This window comes from Desmodus rotundus, chromosome 8 (assembly GCF_022682495.2).
Source record: "Desmodus rotundus isolate HL8 chromosome 8, HLdesRot8A.1, whole genome shotgun sequence".
Taxonomy (NCBI): domain Eukaryota; kingdom Metazoa; phylum Chordata; class Mammalia; order Chiroptera; family Phyllostomidae; genus Desmodus; species Desmodus rotundus.
In genome coordinates this window covers 124701211-124720014 of record NC_071394.1, presented here as the reverse complement: position 1 = coordinate 124720014, position 18804 = coordinate 124701211, and the positions used below count along the sequence as shown (strand labels likewise).

The following is an 18804-nucleotide window of genomic DNA, read 5'->3' as shown; positions in this document are numbered from 1 at the left end:
GCAAGAGGGAAGATGAGGGTGGCATGGGATCCACACGGTCCCAGCTGGGATGGGGAGGCCTGTCCCAGGGCAGCGGCACTGGGGATGGAGGCCGTGATGTTTGGCAGGGGTCGAGGGGGTGTGGCCAGTGCCGGAGGAAAGGACGTCAAGAGGAGCCAGTTTGAAAAGGGGAGTTCACAGTTTGCTTCTGTTAATCCTTGGGAGCCAGCAGAACTTTGGGAGAGACATGCTGCTAACCAGAAGCTCACAGTCTTGGGACAGGGTGGAGTAGATGGTCCCTGGAGCTTAAGTGACACTGACAGGACAGGGAAGATTGGCCCAGGAAGGGGTGTCAGCTGGAAGAAGCTGTCCCGGCCTGGGGAAGGAGCCGTAGGGCCAGTGCGGATGGGGAAGCTGCTCCAGGCGAGGGAGGAGTGTCGTGGAGTGCTGGTATCTAGAAGGGTAGCTACGGTCTTTGGACCAGATCAAGTCCAGGCTCCTTCACATGTTGGAGAAAGAGAGGCCCCCTTGCTGGTCTTCCCTGCCTGGAGGTAGGTCGTCCCCACAAAACTGGTGGAGACTTGACCTCCTAAGCCTGAGGGGTATGGCTGGGCCTGTGCCTGGAGCGTCCTCAGGCCACCCTGACCCCTCATTAGCCTGGCACCACCGGAAACCTTGCAGCTGGTCTCGGCCAGTCTCAGCCACAGCAGGGCATGGGCCCTGAGCTCCTGAAGGAAGGGCAGGGCCAGAGCCAGGTGCCGGAACAAGGGAGAAAATGGTCCTGCCTTGAGGCACCTGTGTGGCCCAGAGACCGAGGATGCTCTGGGCTGGTTTATTTTGGAAGCTGAGGCTGCCTGGCCGCTGGCAGCAGGGAACTTCATCTGGACTCTGGTTTCAGAAACCACTCAACCCTAAGGGTTTGGGTGCTCTCCTGGGCGCCAGGTGGGACAAGACCCTTCCTAAGACCCAGGGCCCCATCTTCAGGGCCTCTTATCAGTGTATCAAATAAGAAGACCTAGTAGCGGGTCTGAGGAGTACTGCAATTTTGAAGTATCGGTGAGCGTTAATGATATTCTAGGTACCTGCCGCACCTGTAGTGGGCAGGGAAACCTCCCTCTGCAGGCTCTGTTGGCCTTGGGTACTGCTAAACCCGTCCGTTTTGCTGCCTACATTCCTAATGGCAGGAAATGCTAAATTTCAGTGAAAGGTTAATGAGAATAAGAGGCACTTTCCCCCCAAATTCTTTCCCCATCTCTCCGAGAGGTCTGTTAGGAGACCCTGAACTACACAGACAAGCAAAGCGGGTCTCTGCTATTAGCAATCAGCAGAGGGGTCACTCTTGGCAGGGGAGGGTAACTGGTTAGTGACCGGAGGGGACCCCCCAGTCTGAGGGATGGGGAGCATTTTATTTCTTCACCTGGATCCTGGCCCCAGGTGTGTGCAGTTTGTGGAAATTTGCCCACCTGCACCCTTGGCATCCCTGCAACAATCCACATGAAAGGTTGGTTTCAATACAAATTTTAAAAACACCTTTACTAGAACAGATGTATAATATATGCAGGTGCAAGCTCGCACGCGCACGCACACACACACACTCACACACTCATGCTGGTGTGTGCCAGGGAGCCTCAGCAGGTCCATGGTGTGCGCTCGTCTCCAGAACCCCGGCAGGCATGTGGACACAAACGGATACCAGGAGACGGAGGCAGAGAGACTATTTTTAGGAATTAACTCCAAGCAAACAGGGGCCTCCTGACTTACAGGTCTAGAGGTCACTCAGGGTGGAGAGGGTCGCCCTGCAAGGGGCTGCTGTCATTCCAGGCTGGCTTTTTTTTAAATAAAAAGAATGATGACATTATTGTTTTCATAAAAATAATACAAGATCAGCATACCTTATTCAAGCACTGAAGAAAAGGAGAAGGAAGAAAGTTGGAATTTACCCAAATTTCCACCAGCGAAGGAAAGAAATCACCATTCACATTTGGTGACGAGTATCACAGATGCCTGTCTCTTTCAAAGATGGGAGGGAGACAGAGACGTGCTTTTGTGAAAGGGAACCTACTCCCGCACCTGCTCTTTTTAACAAAGATGTTTCTTTAACTTTACTTGAATGCCACCGAACTAGAGGCTGAAGGGCAGGGCAGTTCTTAAAGCCAAGGCTCTGGAGCCTCCCGCCTCGGCCTGCGCCCCCCGGGGTACCAGAGGCGCCCTTTGGAGGCCTGCCTGTGTTGTCTGTGCTCGCTGTTTACCTGGCACCTGGCCAGGCGCCTAATTTGTAGCAATCCGCCGAGCCTGGGGCCAGGCCCTGGGAGGGCTGTGTGCAGGGCGGCGGCAGCTCGTTGGGGTCACTGGTGACATGTTTTGCAGGAGTACGATCAAGGCAGAGTTGGCCCTCGGTGGACAGAAAGGGATTCTGCCCTGGCAGAGATCTCCGACAGGTGTCCGTCCACCCTGTGCTCTCAAGCTGGTGCCTCGCCAGCCCCGGGTTTGATGTAATTAGCGACGCCGCTTCCCGGCGGTGTCCTGGTCAGGAGCTGTGCCGACCACATCCTGTTTTGGTGGGGCAGTCAGCAGCGCATTCTCCGGTCTCTGTGTCATGGGCAGAGCATGTTCACACCAGGTCCTGGATCCCTGGAGGCCGCCGGGGCCGCATTCTCCCGGTTTGGCGTCACACACATATGCCGGCTGGGCGTCCTAGTGGATAAGTGGTCACTGTTTTTCCAGTTCTGCTGTCACATGGGGTTGGTCCTGGTTTGTCAGACTGGGGGGAGGGGGCACATTGAGTGGGGGCCTGAGGTGCCTGAGATGCACCCTCAGCACTTCCCATCTTTGCAAGGGTGCCTCGCCCTGGGGGTTTCACTGAGGGTGCTCTCAGCAGGGCTCCTCAGCAGCTGTGCACACCAGGGTGCCGACATCTGGATGACAACTCCAGCTGTCCCCAGAAGCCCACAGGATTCACCCGGGTCTCTTTCGGCAGAGACGGGTGCCTTTGTCTGCTGCCAGATGTCAGCACCCCCGGGCCCCACGTGAAGTCCGTGTCCCTCCCCGAGGCCGGCCTGGGGTGCTGTGGGAGACCAGGCAGAGTGTCTCCCACCCTGTGACCCCACCACCCTGGCTGGAGAATCTGCCTGGAAAGGAAGCCCAGTGTGTGGGCTTTGGCCCAGGAGGCCTCTGACCATCCTCATAGGGCCCTGGGCTCCTGTAGAGGGGACAAGCTTGGGAGGAGGGCTTGTATGGGGCACCCTCTAACGCCCTTGCCCCGCAGCTGTGTGCTCCTCATCTCTGTTCCTCGTTCGTTTGTTCGGCGCCAGCCCTGCCGGACGTCTGGGATAAAAAGGTGACGGGCCCTGTCCTCGCCCCACGGGGTGTCCCTCTCCATCCGTAGCATGTCACACAGTCATGAAAAGTGTCTCAAAGTATGCCTGGTTAAGGAATCAACAGATGCGAGTGTTTCTTCTGCTGCGTGGGGCAGAGTGGAGGGACTTTGGTGACACCATCACTGTCATCCGCTGGCATTCAGACCTGCTCGTTGGGATGGAAAAAGGTTCAGGGAGTCTCCTGCGGGTCCCCGTGCACGCCCCACAGCCTACAGCGCTCTGGGTTCACCCAGCCCGGCGTCCACCAGGTGGGCCTGTGGGGACATGGGGACCTGGGGTCTGGGAGCATCTTTGCAAAACCTGCCCTTGCGTCCACCAACACGGCCACTCCCCAGCGGCAGGCCTGGCCTCCCTGCCCTCCGGCCCTAGGTGCAGCATCAGGCCTGGTGTTTGTGTCTTCCAGCCTCCCCACAGGCAGCCTGAGGACAGCCTGGGCCCCAGAAGCAGGATGAGAAGATGGCAGACTTCCTGTTACCTCGGGGCACCAGCAACTTCCACAGGTTCACCCGAGAGTCTCTGGCAGCCATCGAGAAGCGCATGGCGGAGAAGCAAGCCCGAGGCTCGGCCACCTCGCAGGAGAGCCGCGACGGGCTGCCTGAGGAGGAGGCTCTCCGGCCCCAGCTGGACCTGCAGGCCTCCAAAAAGCTGCCGGATGTCTATGGCAACCCGCCCCGAGAGCTCCTCGGGGAGCCCCTGGAGGATCTGGACCCCTTCTATAGCACCCAGAAGGTGACTGCCCCCCACCCGCTGCCCATGCTGCCACACAGCCTCCCAGTCTACACAGCAGCCTGGGGAGAGGGCCTTGCCGCCACGCTGGGCTGTAGGGAAGTGAGTCATTGGCGATCTATATCCCAGTCACCTTTATTTTGGGGTTCCAGAGTAGAAGGCCAGAAATGTGCGGCCCGAGATGGCTTGGTGTTGTGAAGAAAGAGAGGGCGGCCACGATTAAAATCTTGCCTCGTGGCGGAGTACCTACTTGGGGATTGTCTGGTGTGTGTGAAATGGAGGTGGGCCCCAAGTCCCGTCCTGAGTTCAGTTTGGGCCCCAAAGCACAGCATGGGATCCCCTCGCCTAACGAGGGACAGCGGGCAGCCCCCACAGCCCGCCTCAGAGAACTTCCTGGGCTTCAGCTGGGCCAGGGTAGCCTGAACTGGGGACCTCAGCAGCAGCTTCCTGGGCTTTGTGGCTGGCAAGGGGACCAAGCCAACCTGCAGGAAATCTGAGAGGGGTGGGGAGGGTTTGTTCTGCTTTTGTCCCTGAGTGTAGGAAGAGAAGTGGCTTTTGTCCACTAGGCAGGGTGAGTTCGGATCTCTTCGAGGATGGATTTCTATCCAGAAGATAAATTCCCCCACCTGGGTCCCCTGCCCTGGCCTCACTTCTCAAGACTGACTGCCCAGCCCCGCACCCAGCCAGGCCCCAGGCACACCAGGCTCTCTGCGGAGGCCTGCTCCCCAACCCAGCTGCCCTCACTTCAGGCCTCACGGCTGGAGGAAAGTGGATTCGAACTTGGGGAGGCCTTGCCCCAGAAGGCTGGGGACAGAGGACAGTGGCTGCTCACGTTACTTCAGTCAGTGCCAGGGCCGAGGAAGCAGCAGGGCGCAGACGGGGTCCACATTCCAGGGCGAGTGTGAGTCTGTGGCAGGTGTGGGGTTGTGTGTCTCTGTCACAGGGCACCTGACTGTGCTCGAGAACATGTTGAGGAGACTAGGGGGCTGAGGGTGGGTGTGGTTGCAGGTTGGCGCCACGCGTGAGTGGGAAAGTAGCCTCGTGTACGTGCACAGGTGGGAGAAGAGACCTCAAATCTGGTCCTGCTTCTCCCGGTTCCAGTGACTCAGGAGGGTTAAGGTCAGTGGCTGGGGCCAGAGTTGGGGCCAGAGTTAGACTGGAACTGGAAGTAAGAATTGAGGTTGGGGTTAAGACCACAGCCAGCGGGGAGTCAGAGTGGTGATTAGGTGTAGTGAGCTGGGACAGGCAGGAGTCACAGCAGGGGACCTAGTGGAGAGTGAGGTCATGACTGGGCTCAGCTTTTGCAGACTGGTGGCAGTTGAGCCCGGAAAGAGTCAGGGATACTGTCTTCTGTCCCTGGGACTGGGAATACTTGAACCGTGGCCCAGGTATGATTCTGGTCTCCAAGGTCCGGTCTCTCCTTTCTGACCCCTGGCCACGCTGCCTGCGGCCCCGCAGGGTGACGCGAGCACCACTGCCGTGCTTTTGGTCCCAATAGATCTGGTCAGCTTGGCTCCCCGGCCCAGATTAAATGGACCTTGTCTCACCAGCAGCAGCCTGGGCGAAGCCCGCCCCCAGAGCCATGCCACCTCCGCCAGGGCCGGCCCAAACGCCCACTCAGCGTGCATGGGGCTCAGCCACACAACACTCAGGCCCCCTTATGCGGGGTGGACAGTGTCAGCTGGGCACTTGGGGAAGGGTCTGCCCCAGGCTGCTCACGGTTCCCCCAGGGGATGACGCTGTGGGGCTGGCGTCCTGGCTCCCAGGGCTGCTGCTCTGTGCTGAGCTGGGGTCTGCCCTCCCTCACCCCTACTCCTTGCCCCTTAGTCTTCTCTCCCGTGGGCCTGGGGGGAAGCCACGCCAGGCAGTGGTGGGGAGTGGTGGTGAGAACAGAGAAGGAGAAGGAGGGGCATCAACTGGGTCCCGGCTGTGGCAGCAGCTTGGCTAGGATCGGGAGAGGCCCCTTCTTGCTGCAACAGTAATTCTGAAAGTGCATAAACTAAATCCCATCCGCCCTTGATGTTCTGCCCACTCCAGCTGTGGTGACCCAGTGGGGGTCTACTGACCTGCGGAAGGTGCTGCTTCCCCCATCCCTCGCTCTCCCTCAGACCTTCTCTTCTCCCCGCCCCACCCCTTAACCAGGGCTCTAAGGTTTTGTGTCCCGCAAAGCCGTCTCCACAAGGGCCCAGGGGCTGCCGCCCGACCTAAAGCAGCTCTGTGTCCACAGACCTTCATCGTGCTGAATAAAGGCAAGACCATCTTCCGGTTCAGTGCCACCAACGCCTTGTACGTCCTCAGCCCCTTCCACCCCATCCGGAGAGTGGCCGTGAAGATCCTGGTTCATTCATATCCTTTTCAGGCAGCCCCTGCTGTGTGTGCTCTGGGGGCGGGGGGCGGCGTTGAGGGGGGGGATATGCCTCAAACAAGCAGCATGGTCATCAACCCGGGAGTGAGTTGAAAATGTAGAGTCTCCGACGCCACCCCAGGCCTGCAGGTCAGCACCGGCGTTTTAACAAGGTCCCAGCGGATTCCTGGGCACGTGAAAGTCTGGGAATCCTTGCTTGGATTCTGCAGGAGAGAAACGTCCTAGGAGCTAAACTACTGAGCATCCCAGAAGAAACGAGGCCTGTTGGTGTCCCCTGGCTCTGATATTGGCTCCAGGTGTCCCCTCCCTCACCACCCACTTGCAGGGACCTCAGGCAGGTCACCCAGGCTCAGCCAAGGAGAAACCACTTCCCAGTAAAGAGGCCTCTGGTTCCTTCGCTCGTGGGTATCTTTCGGGGGACGCAGCACTTGCTTTTTGATTAGGTGTTGATGAAATGTTTGCAGTTGCAGTGTCTCAGAGAACTCTGGTTAGCGTTCAGTTATATAAACCACAGCCTGAAAAAGCCGCAGGCGGCAGAGGAGAGCTGTGGAGTGCCGCCACATCACAAGGGACATGCACTGGTCTTCGGACCACCCGTGGGACGGGGTGCTGGCACCCAATCATGGCTGTTCCCCAGACTTCAGGAAAGGGGCCCCACAGACAGAGCCTCTTGGAGAGGGTGGGTGATGGCTGCAGAGGCATGGGCGTCTGTGTCACTGTGATGGCCTGGGCAGCCTTCCTTTTGACAGGCGGCTGGCTCTGCTCTCAATGGAATCCATGCTGCTGGGCCCAGCGGTGTGATCAGTTGTGGGTGGGGTGGGCTGGCCCAATGCAGCTCCCAAACGTCCCCCTCATTTCCCCACTCTGGATAGCCAAGGAAGAGACCGCACCCATTAACCTCTGGGCAGGCAGGAGGCTTCAGGAAAACAGCTGCCCCATGAGGGAGAAGTAACCAAGGTTGGATGCTAATGGCCTGGGGGTTTTCCTGTACAGGCAGGAGGGAGGACCGCTCCTTCCTGGCCCCACGTTCTACCTCCCTGGGCCCCAGGCCTGGTTCTCACCCCAGGGATGAACTGGAGGTTCTCGGTGCTGAATTTGTCCTGTGCTCACAGACGCTGCCCGCTCCTGTCTTGCTTGTGAAGTTGCTGAGCCACGTGTTAAGTCCGGGGGAAATCCCACCTTTGGGCTGTGGCCGAGGCATCAGCAGGGTGGTCTCTCAGGTGGCCTATATTCAGGGGGCAGCCTGCCATTCACAGCTACATCTTTCTGAGACAAGAGTGGTCTTAGATTTAATTTTGAGCCATTCTGCCACTGTTCCCAAGCCCTCTGTAGAGGCCAGGGACTTTTCTGGGCAACCTGGGATTATAAAGTTGCATAAGACCCTGTCCTTGCTCCCCTTGGGAATTTTATAGTCCCCGACAAGTGACAAAACAGCTACAGGAATACTTGTCATTCCTGCAGGTGTGTGGGCACAGCCTGGTGAGGGAGGTGGGGGGGTGGGGGCGGGGCGGGCAGCCGGATGAGGAAAGACCAGACTTCTTTATTGCGCTGAGCCTGACTTGGACCTCACTCCGAGGGCAGGCCTCCCTGAAAGCCAGCTTCAGCTCCCCCCTGGGGTTTCTCCTCCTGGTTTCTAACCAACCCAGCAGTGCTTGGCAGCCAAGGCAGCCCCCAGAGATAAGGCAGTAGCCCCAGGGTTCCTGAGGGGCTCTGGACGGGGTATGGAGCCCATGAGGCCAGGGAGGCAGGTGGGGGCACTGGAGGTCCCAGCCTGGCCAGAGGGTTCATTGAGTGGTGGATCTGAGGCTGTGAGGTTCTGGTACCACCCAGCAGGACTGGCCCTGTGGGCTCTGAGCCAGCCTGAGTTGCTCAGGGCGGTTGCCCCAGGGAAGTGGCTCAGTGGGAGAGAGGCTCTATGCTGGGTTCCTAGCTGCTGCCTTGACACTCCTCTGCCTGGGGATGGATGGGCGGGCACTGCAGGCCCTCAGCAGCGCCCCTTAGTGGGCTGGGGGTGGGGCACTGGCAGAGAGGAAGGGGCCTAGATCCGCAGGGTTTAGAAGCCACCCCTGGCCCTGAGCTTGCCATTCACAGTGTGGCACACCCACCTGTAGCATCAGATCTTGTAGGGATTGCCAGATCTCGGGCCCACCCTGCATTTCAGCACAGTGCCCAGGACCCCTGAACACACTGCATTGGGCAGACATGAGTCTGCAAGGGCCGTCTCAGTCCCACCCAGGAGGTTTGTTACAGTTGCAGATTCCTACCCTTTGCAGACTGCAGTCTCCAGCGGTGAGGCCTAGGGATCTGTAGCTTTCCGGTGCATCTTCTTAGTCAAGATGCAATTCACCTGCCATAAAAGTTACCATTTTAAGCTGTACAATTCGGTGGGTGTTAGTGTATTCATAAGGTGGTGCAAACAGCACTGCCGTCCAAGTCCAGAATACGGTTATCGCCCCGAGGAGAAACCCCCGTCCGGTGGCAGTCACTGCGCATTTCTGGTGCACACAGATCGCGTGGTTTGCATTATGAACTTCTCTCTGCTTGCATCATTGTTACTGTGGTTAAAGATCCTATAGCATGAAGTCTGCCGTCTTAACCATTTTTCAGAGTCCAGTGCAGTCATGTTGCCTGTATGCGCCTTGCTGTGCAGCATCTCTAGAAACTTTTTTTAAAATTTTATTTATTTTTAGAGAGAGGGGAAAGGAGGGAGAAAGAGAGGGAGAAAAACATGGATTGGTTGCCCCTCGCACACCCGCAGCTGGGGACTGGGCCGCAATTAAGCATGTGCCCTGACTGGGAATCAAACTGCTGACCCTTTGGTCCGCAGGCCGGTGCTCAGTCCACTGAGCCACACCAGCCAGGGCTAGAACCTTTTTCACCTTGCAGAACTGTGACTCTACCCGTAGCTGGCTTACCTCTTTATATCCTTTCAAACACCTAAGTTCTCAGAGGGCAGAGGTCCGTGTCAGGCCCTTTGGAAAGAGCATGAGGGGCAAAGACAAACTTAAAAGGGGGCAGGAATGCAGTCCCCCCAATCTCAAGAAAGAAATCCCACTCACTTGCCACAACTCGGGCACGCACAGGGACATGTTGGCGAGTGCATGCCGCGTCAGTTCACCCTCGCCCTGGGCTCCACGCTGACAACGCAGCCCTGGGAAGGTGCCCGAAAAGAAAATAGGGGCATGTTAAATTCTTTTTTTCCTATGTATTTCTGTTAAACTACTGCAGGGTGCGTTCCCGCTAGGATCAAATCAAAGAAACCCCGGATTCCACAGCAGTTGCGTTCAGAGAGTCCTCGTGCTCACGCCAAGTGGCACTTTGCTTTCCTGGCTGCACAGCTCTGTCCACAAAGGCCTCCCACACTTCTCCAGCAGATTCAAATGGGCAGTCACACCGCATGTTTGTGTGTTCATTAAATAGCACAAACCTATGAAAAATACCCCCACAGTTAATTTCCTTCCCTTTGGGAGTTTTTGGACTCCTTGGGATCTGAAGACAGGCAGCCGGGTTGCAGGCAATCCCCGTGACCTATGCAGGGAGTTCTTGCTGGCATTTTAATCATGAGGCTGGGAGTGGGTGTCTGGAGACAATGACACGACAGGATTGAAGATGTTCAGCTGCGCTCGGGCCTGGAGAGCTGGCCTGTGCTTCTGCCCACACACAGGACCAGCTCAGCCATCGGCCTGAAACCACCAGGCAGTGCAAACAGGTGCGCCCTGGCCGGGAGTGTGCCTGACTCATCCCTCCAGTATTGGCTGCGTGCTGGGCTCCATGGGGGAGCTGGGGATGCTTTGGGCAGAGTCTCATGGACTAGAGGCTCAGTCCAGGTAGGAAGAGATCGCACACACTCACACACAGCACACGGGTGCACACACAGTGGAAAAGTTGTCCTCAAGGCCCGGAGAGCTAGGTGGCGTTTTGAACAGGCAAGGGCCAGAGACTCGTGACTGCCACACCCTGACCATGGCTGCATCTGGGAAAGCCAAAACCCAGCCACGCAGCCCCTGCCACTTCCCAGCATGGGACCCGGGCCCTGGTGGGCAGGACTCAGAGGGCTATCTGCTCTGGCTCTTCCCTAAATCTCACCGTTCGAGTCCAGCTCACCTCTGTCTGTGTCTGCTCAAGTCCTCTGGCCCAAGGTGGCCTGCCCACCCTGCCGCTTGCTGCCAAGGGGCCTTTTCTGCACTCTGGTGAGAGCTGTGGACAGCTCGCATGCAGCCAGGAGAGGCTTGGCTCCACAGAGAGGGGTCTCCCCAGCCTCAGCCCACCCCGCTTTGCCACAGCCAGCTGGGCTGACTGCTTGCTAGAGGCAGCCCAGCCAGCCTTCTCTGCCTGTCTGAGGGCCTCCTCCAGGAAGCCCAGCCAGAGGCAGGTCTGGTTTCCTATAACGCCCCATCTCCAAGCAGTTCAGTGGCTCCAGGGCCTCCCTGTCTCCCACACAGGGCTGGGCACACCCGCTCAGGTGGCAGTTCTTAAAAATCACCACTAAGCCCACTCCTCCTGTGTGGCATTCTGCTCTCACTTCCGGTGTGAGCCCTGCACGCGTTCGATTTTCATGCTGCCCTGTGGGTGGCAGAGGCCAAGGTGGGGTAACAGCCCCCCTCGGTGGGTGAGGGCCTGAAGCAGTGCGCCTCATGCTGGCCCTTCAGTCTGGAGGCAGGCGAGTGGCCCAGGTGACCTTTGGTGTCACGGTGCAGAGGTGGCAGGGCAGTGGGGCTCAGAGTGGAGGCTGAGCTGGGCCATTGACCAGCTGTGTACCTGCCGGCATTTTCTGCGGCTGCTATAACAAACTACCACAAACTTAGCAGCTTAAAACAACACGAAGTCATCACCTTATAGTTCTGGAAGCCAGAAATCCAAAAAGCTCTCACTGGGCTACCATCAAGAGAGCGGCGGGGCTACGTTCCTTTTTGGAGGCTCCAGGGGAGAACCTGTTTTCTAGGCTTTTCCAGCGTGTAGAGGCTGCGTGCATTCCTGGCTGGTGGCCCTGGTTCATCTTCAAAGCCCTCGACAGCTGGTGGCGTCTTTCTCGCATGCATCACTCCGAGGCTGGCTCTCTGCCCCGCTCTCTCACTTATCAGGACCCCATGATGACCCTGGGCCCACCCAGAAAATCCAGGATAATCTCCACACCTTAAGGTCCTTCATTTAATCACATCTGCAAAGTCCCTTTGCCATATCAGTTCACATTTATAGTTTCCAGGGATGAGGGGGCTGTTATTCTGCCTACCATAGTATCCTTCAACTTGACCTCTGCGCCTTGGTCTCCTCCTCTATGAAATGGAGACAAAGTCCCACCTACCTCGTGGGGTGTTGGGAGAATCGAATTAGTTCACAGAGACGGAGAGCAGAGCCCGACACCCAGGAAGGGCTCTGTAAGTGCTGGCTGTTAGCATCATTTCACATTTCGGGAATCATCTGGGGTCCTCAGCAGAGGGCTGAGCAGTGGATCTATGGAAATGAATAAAGGCTGGTTGAGGGGCTTGTTAGCTATCTGCTCCATGAGGAGAGACGCAGCGTGGAACCCAGGTGTGGGGAGCGTGTGTGTACACGCATGTGTGGGGGGGGGCGGGGACACTGAGGTGGGTGAGACAGCTGCAGAGGGAGGTGGACCTGCCCTGGAGACCATCACACAGGCCGAGGGATGCAGATTCCAAGCTGAGGGAGGGACCCCAATGCCTGGAGAGGTGTCACCTGGCCAAGAAGAAATCAAGGCTTTCTGGGGCCCTGGCCTCTGAGCTGAGCAGCTCTGGTTTGATTAAAGGGGGTTCTGAAGGCTGATCCCTCTCATCCCAGACAACAAACTAGAGAACTGGTTGTAAGCTGGGGGCCGGGTTTGGCATGGCGTTACCTGGTCCCCCAGATTCTCTAGAAGGAGGACTGGAGGTGTGGGGAGCATCCACATGGAACCCTTGAGAGGCCACCCCTTTCTCCCCAGCTGAGGCAGCCCCTCCCCTGAGAAGTCAGCACCCCAGCTCAGCCTGACCTCTGGTCGCACAGCACTGGCCGGCGGCGAGGCTGGATCAGGCCGTGGAGAAGGGTGGAGCTGTAGTAGGCGGTGGCCTGGCGCCCCCGCCCCCCACACACGTGGTTTTCCTTGACCCCGGCCCACGCTGTTCAGCATGCTCATCATGTGCACCATCCTGACCAACTGCGTGTTCATGGCGCAGCACGACCCTCCCCCCTGGACCAAGTATGTCGAGTGAGTATCTCCAGCTGGCCCCTCCCTCTCTTCCTTTCTGTTCCCGCCTACAGCCCCTAAAGGCACCCCTGAAGAGGGCTGGGTTCAAGCTCAGGGACTCATTCACCTGGGGAGGGGGCAGTCCTGGGCCCAGTCCCCACCCTGTCTTGCTGCTCCTGCCAACTTCCTGCTGGGAGTTGTGCCCTCGGCCGGGGGGGGGGGGGGGGGGGGGGGGGAGCTTTCCAGGCTGACAAGGGGGCGTTTCTCCCAAAGAGGCCGCATGATGTTGGGAAAGGCTCTGAAATAATAATGGGTAATCCTTGATGGAGCCCTTCGTGCTGGCCGGAGATGCCACAGGACACTCGTCTCCTCTAGCCTCACGGCAGCCCAGGAGGTTGGGCACGGCCCTGCCTGTTCCACAGAGAAGGAGGCAGCGTTGGAGAAGGAGCTCGCCCAATACCGCAGCTGGGAGCTAGGGCCCCAGGGCTACCCCGACCTCACACCGAACATACTCGGCTGCCCTTGCCCTCCAAGTCCTGCCTCCTCTAACCATTTGCACGGTTTTAGAAAACTGCGTCTGATCTTTCCTTCCCAAACCAAAGGCCCTTCCCCACAGGCGCTAAGCAGATCTGATAGGCCCTTGGTGCACGTGGCTCCTGTGTTCAGGAGACCCAAGCAGCTTGCCTGGTGGCTGTCCCTGGTCACAGAGGACCAGCAGGGCCGGGGCCTAGAACCAGGTGCTGAGACCTGGGAAGCACATGGTGGGGCCCCTCCCATTCCAGCCATGTGGGCCCCAGTCCCAGCATCCCGGCGTTTGGCATCCTTCAGCCCACCCCAGGCAACACCCCCCCACCCTGCCTCAAGTATGAGAACATCAACCCCTATCCAAGGTCAAGGTGGACGTCCATAGCCACCTACCCTGTAGGCAGTTGAGGATGGACCATGCTCTCCTCACTAGCTGCTTAGGACCCACCAACAAGGGTGAGAGGCTGTGGCTATAGGTGTCCTTACTGTCCCACGGGGCAGGCCCAGTGGCCACCATATGCCTGTGGACATGAGCTCCCAGGGCTGGGGTGAGGGGGTAGCTGGAGGGTCTTCTCACATCAACACAATCGAGAGAGAGAAGACAGCGGGTCAGGGGGCACATGGCAGGCCCTCCGTGGTGAATAAACAAATGGGAAGGTGGATTCGTCAGCTGGAGGTTTGAAGCAAAGCTCCAACCCACAACTCCCACTCTGCCAGGGGACCTTGCAGAGAGCCTGGTCTGAGGGCCATTTGAGGGACAGGCTGCCCAGGACCAATGCCGCCTGGGGAACCTGGCCCACAGGCTTCCACCTCCCTGAGGAACCCACCTGTCTTCTCCTCAGGTACACCTTCACGGCCATTTATACCTTTGAGTCTCTGGTCAAGATACTGGCTCGAGGCTTCTGCCTACATGCCTTCACCTTCCTCCGGGACCCATGGAACTGGCTGGACTTCAGCGTCATTGTCATGGCGTAAGTACCACGCTCGCCCACTGCACCGTGCTGCACCGTGCCAGGCCTCACGGAGGGACAAGTGCACTGCCCCGTGCCCGGCCCTCCCGGCCTCCCCGCTGCAGTCCGCCTGCCTCTCTGCACAGGGCCATGGTAGGAGGAAGGCAGGGTGGAGACCCCAGCTCACCCTGGTGGGGAGAGACGGGTGCACAGTAGCTCAGGCAGGCCGTGGTGATGAGGTGCACCACCTCACCTGTCGGTCCCCAGCAGCCCTGTGCTTGGGGCACGCTGTTGAGATTCAGGTTGAGCACCTCCGCCCTTTCCACCAAGGGAAACCAGCATTACAGCCTGAAGTCCCAGGACCACTGCGAACTGTCCCCTGGATTCCAAGGTGACTAAGAATGAAATTACAGTAAAGAGAGAGAAGGAGCCTGGAGAAGCACCTGGCATGCCCTGGTCCTTGTGCCAGGCCCAAGCAGGGCTGCTCTCCCCACTCACAGACTCCGAGTCTGGCACATTGTAAGGCACCGGTCACTGACATGACCCAGTGGGTCCTCACACCGGCCAGAGAGGTGGGATGGGTGGGGTTTCTAAACCCCATTTTACAAATGAGAAAACTGATGCCAAGGACACACGGGGAGCCCGCCAGAATGTGAATGTGACCCCTGGCCGGGGGCCACACACGCTCGGGCCCCGCCTCCTCGCCGTGGAGGAGACCCTTGCAAAAGGACTGGGCTGGAGCATGCCACGCTGGATGTCTTGGGCGTTGGGTGCTGTGTTCCGCAGAGACGACTGCTCAGGACCAGCCTGCCGTGCGGGAGTTGTGGACAGGGGCTCAGCTGTGGCACCCTTTCTGAAAGCCCGAGGTGTGTGGAGAACCCAGTGCACGTGGGGCTGGCCACCATGTCTGGGCAAGGAGCAGAGCTGGTGAGGGTTACGCTCCCTGCCCCTGCAGAGCCTCAGTTTCCCCACATGTGAAAGGACAGTGTTAGGCTGGGTGGTATTGGAGGTTCAGTTCAGTGCCCATTTTGTATGATTCAATGATTCACAGAATCGACCTATTTATGGCAGTCTTTATTGATTTTTTAAATTATTTATTGATGAGAGAGAGAAACACTGATTCATTGTTCCACTCATTTATGCATTCATTGGTTGATTCTCATATGTGCCCTGACTGGGAATCGAACCTGCAACCTTGAAGTATCGGGGACAATACTCCAACCAACTGAGCTACCTGTCCAGGGGGACAAATTCTTGTTTAACCCCAGACATGAGCAGCTCTGAGCTCAGCCATGCTCTGAGGGAGGGAAGAGAAAGAAGGACCTGCTGACGATCTAGATAGAAAATCCAGTGGTTAAAAACGACAGCAGAGCTGCTGTTTCCATTTGACAGGTAGGGAAACTGAGGCTTGGAGAGAGACTACCCCTTCCCCCAAACCTCGTGTGACTTAGGCCTGGGCGGAGCTGAGGAAGCCAGGGAAAGAATAATGGGAGAGGAGGATGCAGAGAGGGGCGTTTGGGGACAGGCTGTGTGGCCCCACAGACCACATTAAGAGCCAAGTGCAGCGGGAGCCACTGGGGGTTAAGAGCAGGGAGTGACGTGGTCTGATGTGCATTCTGTAAAGATCGCTCTTGTTGCTGTGTGGACAGGAGACTAGAGGGGCAGGGTGGAAGCCACAGAGCTTTTAGGGGGCTATTTTAGTAGCCAGGAGAGAGGGGATGGTGGCTGGGCCCAGGGTCCCCGTGGCACAGGTGAGTGACACGGTCAGTCTGGATATCCTGTGAAGGCAAAGGCAGGGCTGACAGAGACCCCGAGGCAGTCTTTGGCTTGAGCAGCTGTGGGAATGGTGGTTGCCACTTGTTGAAATAGAGAAGAATTGGAGGGAGGAGCGGGCTGCAGGGAAAAGGGAATCAAAAGTCCGGATTGGAATGTCTTAAGCTTGAATGCATCAGGGTTAGAGTTGGAGCCAGCAACAGGATAGTCCAGTCTGGAGCTCAGGCTGGAGGTCCGAGGTAAAGATATAAATTTAGAAGTCATCAGAATGCAGATGGCATTTAAAGCCAGGAGATCAGATGAAATCATCCAGGAGTGGGCGTAGCCAGAGAGGAGAAGCCGCCTGGGGACTGGACCATGGGACGCTCGGAGGTCTGGGGGTCAGGAACAAAGAGGATGGAAGGGAAGAGACCAGAGGGAGCTGCCAGGAAGGGTGGAGGGAAATCAGGAGAGTGCAGTGCCCCAACCTGAAAGATACCACAAGGTGGCTGAGGGAGGCCAGAACCAAGGCTGGACAGACAATGCGAATATCGCTGATGACCTTGACAAGACAGGTTCCAGTGGAGTGGAGAATGGACACCTGATTACAAAGGGCTCGGGAGAGAGGGAGGAGGGGAGGCGGAGCAAGTGTAGACATCAATTTTGTGGGGTTTGCTATAAACACGATCGAAAAAGGGTGGTGGCCTGAGGGGAAGACGAGTGAAGGGAAGCATCTTTGCAGGCGGCCAGGCCTTGGAGCATGCGGGAGAGCAGACGTTTGATGGGGGGTGGGGGGTGGGGGATTGCAGGAGAGAGGCCCATACACAGGTCCGAGGGCTGGAAATCCAGGGCCAGGTGGAGCGTTTATGTTAAGAGCGGGGAAGACAGAATTTCAGGTGGAGGTGGACTGATAGAGTCGATGATGAGAGAAGAAGAAATTTCTCTTGTGATTGCTGCTATTTTTCTCAGTGATAAGGAGTGGGATCATCAGCTGGGAACATGAGGTCTGAGGAGAGGGGGCGCCAGGAGGTTGCACTGACCTGGGAATGGAGTAGGATGGATGCTGGGCCCAGGCTCCAGGGGCCCAAAGGGAAGGGGACAGTGATCCATGGGCCCCTGAGGGCCCAGTGTCACAGAAAGGGGGCTTGGCAGGAGAGGACACAGTGGCCACCTGAGCCATCCCTACTGTCCCATCCTGGAGCCTGAGCAGGACAGTTTCACGGCAGTGATCCCCCGACCCTGGGAAAGAGGCTGCCCTGGGCCGCTGGTCGGATGGCAGGAGCCAGGCCCTGGCCTGTCTTCAGCCCATGACTCTGGGGGTGCTCTGCGTGGCCTCAGGCCCTTAGCAGGTCCTCCTGTCTCATCTCAGGACAGAATCCCAGTCTCTATCCCCACAGGATCCCACAGAGCAGGTGTGTCCTACCTGCCTTCACTCTGGGCCAGAGAGCAGGGTGGCAAAGCGGAACAGGGCCTCAGAGGCCACCAGACTATTTCCACATTTACCAGCCTCTCGCGGAAATGGCCTGCTCACCTCCCTTAGGCCACGTGGACCCACTGGAATGCCAGCTTTGTGCTCCGGGCTGGATTGGCCTGGCACCTTTCATTAACAGTGATTCCGCCTTATGAAAACAATTACTGCCGTGGTAATGCAGTGACATGATTCGATAATGGGGGGCTCTTAGGATAATCAGAGGAGTGTTAAGTGGCAGAAAAGTTGTGTTTCCACGAAACTGCCCGTCCCATCTCCATTTTATAGATGGAGAAACCGAGGCTCAGAGAGAGCCTGCCCTTGCCCAGAACTACAGAATGAATCAACAGCAGTGCTAGGACTGAAACCAAGTCTCCTAGCTCATAACTGTGAGAGGTACCCCAAGTCTCCTGTTTCTGGCCGGGTTTTGACTTGATCCCCCACCCCCACCTCCACCTGATTTAGAGGTTGTGGGAGGGTTGGAGGGGGCCGGGCTCAGCTTTCAGCCCTCCAGCCAGAGCTCTTCCTGTGGCCCCCTCCCAGCTGGGCATTACCTGCTAGTTAGCACAGCCTCCCACCATCTGGGGTTGTTATGGAAACCAAACCTGGAGGGGAAGGGGGGGAGGGCAGAGAGGAGAGGGTGGCAATCACCGCAGTAGCTAGTGCTGAGTGTACCCTCTGCCTGGCAGCCCAGGAGGGGCCATCTGCATTGAATGGGAGGCTGCACAGCAAGACCTGAGGTGGAATAGGAAGAAGGCCTAGGTCTGCCCTTCCTCCTGGGTCCTCAGCCTCCAGAAATGCTCCCTCTGCACGGGGGCTGGTAGAATGGGGTGGAATTTTCACCCACCGCCCTCTGCTCTTTCTGGGTCAGGACCCACGATCCTACCCCAGGCGCCTGCCCCTGCCCAGCAGCTGGGCTCTGGCAGCAAAAGTAATGTAGAATGGCTCGGAGGAGCACTTTGCCATCCCGACAGACAGAGCCACTCCCACCGTGGCTGAAACTGGCCCTTTGCCAGACATGGGTCCCTCCTGCCTGGCCACACTCCAGGGCCCCAGGAGAGGCCTCACTCGGGGTCGAAGGCCCCAACCTGGGAAGCAGCCAGGCCGCAGGCTCTGTGTTGAGTAAAAGAGGCAGCAGCCCTCATGTCTCAAACATGGTCACAGACACCCCTGCACTCACCCAGCCCTGTGCCCCGCTTTCAAGACTTCCCCCTCCTCAGGGTCACTCCCACAAGTGTCCCAACTTCACAGACACGCGCCCACCAGCCCCTCTCCTGTTCTCAGCCACTTGGCCGGCTTTGCAAGCCGGGGGCAGCACACTGCTTGGGATCTTGGGGTCTCGGCTTCTCTGTGCTCAGACCCAGCTACAGAGGAGGCAGGTGATGAGTACAAGGCAAGCCCTGTCTGTGCTGGGGACCCTGAGTGGCTGGGGAAGGCAGGTTCCACGCTGGGACAGGCACAGACAGGCGGCATATGCGTCC

At 58.0% G+C, this 18804-nt stretch overlaps 1 protein-coding gene across 7 annotated transcripts in view; it reads left to right on the top strand.

Annotated features, from left to right (window-relative positions):
* SCN5A (sodium voltage-gated channel alpha subunit 5) overlaps positions 1 to 18804 on the top strand; it is a 92874-nt gene that overhangs the window by 12096 nt on the left and 61974 nt on the right. For all 7 annotated transcript variants that reach the window (XM_045199826.3, XM_024565673.3, XM_024565669.3 and 4 more), the window contains exons 2-5: positions 3760 to 4085; positions 6310 to 6428; positions 12560 to 12649; positions 13996 to 14124. In XM_045199826.3, the coding sequence (XP_045055761.2) occupies positions 3813 to 4085; positions 6310 to 6428; positions 12560 to 12649; positions 13996 to 14124 (611 nt within the window). In that variant the 5' untranslated portion in view covers positions 3760 to 3812. The remainder of the gene's footprint in view (positions 1 to 3759; positions 4086 to 6309; positions 6429 to 12559; positions 12650 to 13995; positions 14125 to 18804) is intronic.